The 8,732-nt window shown below is 45.4% G+C and overlaps 1 protein-coding gene across 1 annotated transcript in view; it reads right to left on the reverse strand.

Annotated features, from left to right (window-relative positions):
- Positions 1–8,507, reverse strand: part of tut7 (terminal uridylyl transferase 7) — a 20,617-nt gene extending 12,110 nt beyond the window's left edge. The window contains exons 1-11 of the mRNA XM_080852419.1: positions 8,394–8,507; positions 7,088–7,453; positions 4,721–4,842; positions 4,390–4,500; positions 3,165–3,342; positions 2,803–2,891; positions 2,373–2,424; positions 1,623–1,692; positions 1,249–1,375; positions 1,019–1,138; positions 512–640 (exon numbers count right to left, since the gene is read on the reverse strand). Of these exons, the coding sequence (XP_080708545.1) occupies positions 512–640; positions 1,019–1,138; positions 1,249–1,375; positions 1,623–1,692; positions 2,373–2,424; positions 2,803–2,891; positions 3,165–3,342; positions 4,390–4,500; positions 4,721–4,842; positions 7,088–7,427 (1,338 nt within the window). The 5' untranslated portion in view covers positions 7,428–7,453; positions 8,394–8,507. The remainder of the gene's footprint in view (positions 1–511; positions 641–1,018; positions 1,139–1,248; positions 1,376–1,622; positions 1,693–2,372; positions 2,425–2,802; positions 2,892–3,164; positions 3,343–4,389; positions 4,501–4,720; positions 4,843–7,087; positions 7,454–8,393) is intronic.
- Positions 8,508–8,732: the final 225 nt, after the last annotated feature.

An 8,732-nucleotide genomic window follows, 5' to 3' on the forward strand; every position in this document is an offset into this window, starting at 1 on the left:
CACACACACACACACACACACACACACACACACACAGGCATGCACACACACACACACACACACACAGACACACACACACACACACACACACACACAGGCATGCATACACACACACACACACACACACACACACACACACACACACACACACACACACACAGGGACAGGCACAGGCACACACAGGCATGCACACACACATGCACACACACACACACACACACACACACACACCACACACACACACACACACACACACACACACACACACACACACACACACACACACACACACACACACACACAGTCAGTCAGTCAGTCAGTCAGGAATAACTGGAGATACTGGTGTCGTCATGATACCAGAATTATGACTTGTGATACGATACCAGCCTAAAAATGTCAAAACTGATACTGAAACGACTGCATTAACTGGTGTGTGTGTGTGTGTGTGTGTGTGTGTGAATGAGTGCATTTGTGTGTGTGAATGAGTGTGTGTGTGAGGTAACAGCCGTACCTTTCCGTGCTTCATGGTGTTCTCAGACGGGGCCTGTGTGTCTGTCTGGGGAGGACTGAAGACCCAGAGCACCTCGTGGTCCTCCACTGCTGTAAAAGAGAATCCCCCCAGCTGCCCAACGGAGTACTCCTATGGCAGACAGAGATGGGGGGGGGGGGATTACTGATGGAAAGGTGCTGATGTGCTCGGGCAGGAGGTCGAAGTTCAGTCGGAGATAATAACACACACACACACCCGCACCCGCACAGACACACCCATACCCACACACACACACACCCGCACACATATACATATGCATACCCACACACACACACCCATACCCACACACACACACCCATACCCTCACACATACCCATACCCACACACACAAACACACTCACATACCCACACACACCCATACATACACACACCCACCCCCCCCCCCCCCCCCCCCACACACACACACCCATACCCAAACACACACACACACACACACACACACACACACCCAAAGCATCTAGGTCTTACTGTGCTCTCCAGGAGCGCCGGCAGCAGGGGGTCTTTGCGTTGCTGCAGGAAGCAGATCACCATGAGAGCCAGGCTGTACGGGGGCAACCCCCCCTCGTCGACACAGTCCACGTGGCACACCTAACACACACACACACACACACACACACACAGATACAAAGATTGATCAAAAAAAGGTCTCACCTCTTAGTCCCATTAGGGGTTAAAGGTCGTGGGGATGGGTGACTCACCGTAGCCCAGCGCCTGAGGCCCAGCACCAGTGGCAGCAGACGAGGCTCCCCATTGGCCAGTGCAGACAAGAACTGCGTCGTCAGACAGGCACTGTCATTTCCTGCACTCACCCTGCACAGCAGAGCACTGAGGACACCAAAAATGAGCCCCATTAGGCCAATCACAGCAGAGCACTGAGAACACCAGAAATGAGCCCCATTAGGCCAATCACAGCAAAGCACTGAGAACACCAAATGAGCCCCATTAGGGCCAATCACAGCAAAGCAGAGCAGAGCACACAGAAAAATTAATAAAACAGATATATCATGAGCGCAGGTTAATGCACAGGGTGATAATGAGTCTCCAGCATAACTTTCTCAGAGAGTTTACACACCTCTGCTTCTCTCGACACACAACCACTGGCACCCGTGTGTAGAAGTCTGCCTGGACCTCCAAAAACATGGCTGCAGAAGGGGCACACACAAACAAACAAACAAACAACACATTTAAACACAAACAAACAAACAAACAACACATTTAAACACAAACAAACAAACAAAGACATTTAAACACAAACAAACAAACAAACCAACAACACATTTAAACACAGTTAAGACATGAGGTGGAATCACAGGCAAGAACAAACGCAGCCTATGTAAGCGTGTACAACTAAAACAAAGGGTAAAGACCGTGGAAGGAGATGATCCGATCTAGCTGATACGCGTAAAACAAGACAAAAAGGAAACGTCACTTATGAGAAATTGGTAAAAGCACATGGAAGACAAACATGAGGGTGTTCCAAAACTAATTCATATAGTGACCTCATAATCTCCATGATCTAAATGAGACAGACCTGTATGTAAGATATCAGGCAAAAGGTCAGAGCTCAACTCAAATTACTCAGCTCTGTTCAGCTTGAGGGATCACCCACAAGTGTATCGTTACGCCTCAGGCCACAGGTAAACAAATATATATATATACAAATATAAATAAAAACAAATACATATACATACAGATGTTAAGACATCTGAGATTTAACTGGAAGGACTCAACCAGTAACATGGAGAACATGTATGCAGATTTAACAAACTCACTCGTGTCAGTCGTATGCAATCCCACAACAATCCCGTTTACAGATACTCACAGCTTTTGGACAGGGTCTCCTGTACGAGCAGTAGGACATCGGGCTGGTGCATCTGTGAATACAGTCAATCACAACCTAAATCCAACAATAGCACAATGTTAACAAAACAATAAGCATCACCACAACTAGTTTATGTTTTTTAAGAACCTAGAATAGTTCTGCTCTGTTGCAGAGAATCCTTGACCTCCTCATTGACCATAGCATAGCTGTTCTCCCTGCTGGCCTGGGAGCTCTAACAGAAACACTCTAGAACAGCCGGGTTCTGGCAGAAACACTCTAGAACAGCCGGGTTCTGACAGAAACACTCTAGAACAGCCGGGTTCTGACAGAAACACTCTAGAACAGCCGGGTTTTGACAGAAACACTCTAGAACAGCCGGGTTTTGACAGAAACACTCTAGAACAGGCCAGTTCTGCCGCCCGTTACTCACGCTGGACGAATCCTGGATGTCAATGTTGACGTCGGAGTCTTTGAAGCCAAACCTAGAGCAGGAAGATCCATACAACCTGAGTTTACTCCCTGCAAACACAAACATAAAGTCCAGGTCATCAATCACAAAATAATACACAACAAATATGTAGATTGATGATACTTTGTGTACTCGTGTGTGTGTGTGAGACAAGCTTACTCGGGTGTGTGTGTGTGTGTGTATGTGTGTGTATGTGTGTGTGTGTGTGTGTGACAAGCTTACTTGTGTGTGTGTGTGTGTGTGTGTGTGTGTGTGTGTGTGTGTGTGTGTGTGTGTGTGTGTGTGTGTGTGTGTGTGTGTGTGTGTGTGTGTGTCAAGCTTACCTGGCAGCACATGAGCGATAACTGACTGCATCAGGGCTAACACACCATGCCGCACCTGCACATCCTCTTCACTAAGCCCCTCCCCCACAGCCACACTCTCCAGAGCTGAGCCAATGGCAGCAATCTGGTCTGTCCCCGGAGGCGGGATGCTCTTCAACAGGAGCTCGTCGCGCTTCTCCTATAAAAGCACACGGAAGAGAACAGGTTCACGTGAGTCTATCCATTGGCTTATACTATGCAGAATTCTTGAAGTTGTGCAAGGAGGTCTTCCTCTAATTTGTTATTATGTTTCCCATTCCCACCTAACAACTGTTTCTGAAGTTCTACTCCACATTCGGATTGCCATCCTAACTACTAATTCCTGCTAATATGATCACAGTCTTCTGCTCATTGTATTGATAGGAACGCTATGAAAACATTTAGATCCTCACTATATTGTCTTTATATCTGTTCCCCTGCATTCCTGTCTTACCCATCTCCCTTTTTACACCCTGCAAGCTGCATGTACAGTACCAGTCAAAAGTTTAGACACAAGATTTTTATTTGCTTTTATCATTCTCTACATGGTAGATAACACTTTTTTTGTTGAGTACATCATTCCATATTATATATGTGTTCTTTCGTAGTTTGAAAGTTTTCAATATTCATTTACAATGTAGAAAATAATAAAAGTAAAGAAAACACTTCTCCATAAGATTAAAGGTGTGTCCAAACTTTTGACTAGTACTGTATGCCTGATGTACACCTGCCCCATGTGAGCCACTATGATGTAGGTCTGAAGTGTTAGATTGATTCTATGTAGGAATGATCTGACTGCCTCTTCCCTTCTAACTCCCCCATGCGTTCCCTCTACCAGATGACACCCCTCTCCCCCCCTCTATAATTTACAGAAACCCTATAAATTAATACAATTGAACTGAATGAGACCCATTGCTACTCGTATGCAAATGAAAATCTCAGGTGGTTTGTGTGTGTATATATAACTTTGAGTGCTTTAAGTGCTTTGAGTGTGTGTGTGTGTGTGTGTGTGTGTGTGTGTGTAGATAACTTTGTGTGTGTGTGTGTGTGTGTGTGTGTGTGTGTGTGTGTGTGTGTGTAGATAACTTTGTGTGTGTGCGTGTGTGTGTGCGTGCGTGTGTGTGTGTGTAGATAACTTTGAGTGTGTGTGTGTGTCTGTGTGTGTGTGTGCGTGCGTGCGTGCGTGCGTGCGTGCGTGTTCACTCACCTTGGCCCTCCTCCTGTGCCCGCGGTCTCTCAGGTGTGTGTGTGCCCGAGACACAGAGTCTATCTTCATGTCACACAAATGGCAGCTGAACCACACACCTTCCTCTGTTCTCTGGAAACACACACAAATCCCAGTTTTAAAAAGGTCGTTTTCCAAGACTGGCACACGGTTTGGGCAGGAGATATACAAACATGAAACAAAGTCACATCTTAGCTACTTAGAGCTTACTCGAAGCAGAGAAATAAATACACTTCTGGAATCACACATTCAGGATACATGGACAGAGCATGTGTGTGTGTGTGTGTGTGCGTGTTTTCCACAGCTGTCTCACCCCCTGTGTATCATCCTGCTGCTGGTTTCTGGTCTGTAGCAGATCTGTGATGGAGGTGGTGGTGTGGTCAATGACCAGCACCATGTCCATGTCGCGTGCGGCTCTGTCTCTCCAATGCTGTCCTAAAGACAGGAAACAAAAATCAATCAATCTAATGAACACACAAAATCATCAACCCTGCACACAAAAACTATGAACAGGCACAATCCATTGCTTCCAACAGTACCCAGAGTATTTTGATTATGGCTTTAAGTGCCTGTAATTTAGTGAAGGCACAAGTATTTAGGAAGCGGTGTTTGTTGTGAGTAGAGCAGCGTTTCTCAAAGAGTGGGGCGCAGAGACTTGACAGGTGGGTCGCGAATGGGAGATTTATTTTTTTACCCCTGATCTATGGCAATGCTTTCCTTTATAGACAATAGATTTTGATTGACGTCGGCGTATTAATTGCAGCGGGACTATTTAAAAAAAAAAAAAACTTTAGTTTAGTTTAGTTAGGGCTCTGTACTGTTCTCGCTACGTGTTCTACACGTCCAGTGTTGACAGTCAGCCAAACTTGATTTTACCTGCCAGGTAGCGAGCGCCTTGCTCCTTTATTGATGTCAGGTGAAACAATAATATACAAGAAACGGAAAATACTTAGAAGGTATCTAAACTAAACCCAGCAAGTTACTATTAGATTAGAGAAGAATCAGAGCAACAACAGATTGCAGCACAGCTGGCTAATAAGGGCTAGCTTTAGCCACCAACAAAGTTATGCATGAATGGTGTGCTAACGGTCACATATTAGAACGTAACGTTTCTAACTTAATTATCATATAATTCAATTTTACGTTTCAACGAACGAACACAGTTCATATAATTTAAACATACGTCACTTAAACATATGTATCACAGTGTGAGACAGCGAAAACACTTTGTTTTCGAGGATGCGAGGAAAAGCATACTTTAATAGAGGAATTACTAGCTCTGTGCGTTACTTACTGTCAAAGTTGTTCCCTATCCCACGAGACGACTCTAATGTCAAAGTAAAAGTCCGTCAACAGAAAGAAATACAATACTGTGTGCGTGCAGGGATGGATTATCGAACGGGCCTACCGGGCCCATGAGCTCAGGGGGGCCCTAAACCAGAGCCTCTGCGTGAAGTCGCTGTTATTAACTTTGCTTGCTGTCAATTGTTTTTAGATTTTGTGTTTGTTAATATCAGAGGTGGCTTAAATGTATCTCTAACTTGTGGTTTGAAGAAGTGTATTTCGTTACACGTCCTGACCCATGGTTTCATAATCCGTCCATGTGTGCATGTCCATAACAACAATACACTACAACATGAAACATGCAATCACTCCAAGCAATATACATTTGCTGACCTTAAAAAGATGCTATTTGTTAGTACTTGAGGTTATTTCAATAATTGACAATTTTAAACTTGGCCTACCATTTTATGGGAGCGATGAGGGACAGGTGGTTCAAAGTGGGGAATGAACCACTAGTGTAGAGTAATGTTTAAATAAATGCTGCATGTGTACATATCTATGTGCCTATAACGTCTGCGTGTGTGCATAACTATGTGCCTATGAGAGACCTGTGTGTGTGCATATCTATGTGTCTATGAGAGACCTGCGTGTGTGCATATCTCTGTGTCTATGAGAGACCTGCGTGTGTACATGTCTGTGTGTCTATGAGACCTGCGTGTGTGCATATCTATGTGGCTATAACGGCTGTGTGTGTGCATATCTATGTGTCTATGAGAGACCTGCGTGTGTGCATATCTATGTGGCTATAACGGCTGCGTGTGTGCATATCAATGTGTCTATGAGAGACCTGCGTGTGTGCATATCTCTGTGTCTATGAGAGACCTGCGTGTGTGCATATCTATGTGTCTATGAGAGACCTGCGTGTGTGCATATCTATGTGTCTATGAGAGACCTGCGTGTGTGCATATATATGTGTCTATGAGAGACCTGCGTGTGTGCATATCTATGTGTTTATGAGAGACCTGTGTGTGTGCATATCTATGAGCCTATGAGGCATGCGTGTGTGCATAACAATGTGCCTATGAGAGACCTGCGTGTGTGTATGTCTATGTGTCTATGAGAGACCTGCGTGTGTGCATATCTATGAGAGGCCTGCGTGTGTGCATATCTATGAGAGGCCTGCGTGTGTGCATATCTTTGTGCATGAGAGTGCTGGCATGATTTCCCTGAGCACCTGAGCTACGAGCTCCATGCTTCTCATCTGAGCCACGAGCTCCATGTTTCTCACCTGAGCCAGGAGCCCCATGCTTCTCACCTGAGCCAGGAGCCCCATGCTTCTCACCTGAGCCACGAGCCCCATGCTTCTCACCTGAGCCAGGAGCCCCATGCTTCTCACCTGAAGAGTGCCTCCTCTTACTCCTGCCATGGCCAGAGTCCTGGGGACGCTCTCGATCCCGCCAGTTGTCCTCCTGCCGCCGCGGGGAACCCTGGGACAGCCCTTTCTGTTTTGGGCTCATACCAGGGGCCCAGCCTCCCCCCCTACGGCCTCCAGGGCTGAACCCCCCAGGACTGAACCCCCCAGGGCTGAACCCCCCAGGGCTGAAACCCCCGGGACTGAAACCCCCGGGACTGAACCCCATCTCTAAACCCCCGTCCTTCCGTGGGCTCCTCCAGTTGTCCGCCTCGTCTACACCCCGTCCATGCTGGGAACGCATGCCACGACCAAAGCCCTCCATGTGTGTCTTTTTGTTGTGTGGCGGCCCTGTAATGATAGCAAAAAAACACCTAGTTAAACATAAAATATAAAGAGAATATCAGCTATTGCAATCACATTTCATGTTTCGACACTGTGGGATGAGAAGTGCATTATTATTGTTTGTGCAAAGTAATTGCATTTTTTATGGATGATTTTTCGTTAGAGGGCCAACAACACATGGAACGAGGGCACGCATGTTTGTTTGTGCTGCGACTCCCTCAATGTATTTTGCAATCTGAAACCTGAACTATGAAAAGCATAAGCAATGTAGTACTGGCTAGCTACCAAGCTAAACATATTTCGCTGTGATGGATCCCAGCACGACCTTTGGTTGTATTTAGTAACGTCAATACTAGTGAGCTAGTTATGACAAAGAACATAGCATTTAAACAAGCTCCGACTCGGATTTATACCATTGTGTGGATACTTGACAAAAGCGAGACACCACTTGCTAGCTAGCTAGCTAGGTTAGCACAACTGGCACTGAGAACTAAAGCCAGCATTTGGGCTCACTGCCAGGTAAACTATCAACCTGAGCTCTGAAATCGTTTGCTTTTATTTGTGAACCCCATAGCTAGTGTATTAGTAATTGGTGGCGACTTCTTGTTGGAATGCAAAAACAGGATAGCTTGCTACAACAGAGTTTCACTGGTAGCAACCAGCATAACTGTGACATAACATGCTAACTGAAACGTGGTGTGCATTACACCAAGGGGTGTATTCTGGAGTATAAACACTCCAAATGATGGAAGTTAGTTCAGTTGGCAATTGACACCGTAAAATATTGAACAAATTAACTGAGGGCATACACGAGGAATAGCTAGCTAGTTAGCTCCCAGCTAGCTTTTTGCAAGTAACAAGCCGTGTTGATTAGCCAGTAGCAAACTTTTAATTCATTTGACACGGCATTGAAGGCAATTTAACAATCAGAATCCTTTGATAGTACCTGAGGTCTTTACATCAGCATTATGTTGGTGGCACTCAGATGGTTTTGAGATCACTGGTCCGACCCAAAGCCCTCTACGCTTTGCCTACAACTCGATCAGAGCAGTGACGTGTAGGATTTCAACGGGATTGGGTTAGCGAACTTCCGTTTTCTATACATAACAGCTTCTGACATAAGCTCTGCTTGTTCCTTTTGTGACAATACAGATGAAACAATGTTGCATCTCTTTTTTGAGTGTGAGAAGACAAAAAGGTCTCTTAATGACCTAAATAATCATCTTTTTGAAGAATCGTATTCCCTTACAGCAAAGGATTTTCTCTTTTATTATGATAACCCTCT

This window comes from Sprattus sprattus (genome assembly GCF_963457725.1).
Source record: "Sprattus sprattus genome assembly, chromosome: 15".
Classification (NCBI taxonomy): Eukaryota; Metazoa; Chordata; class Actinopteri; order Clupeiformes; family Clupeidae; genus Sprattus; species Sprattus sprattus.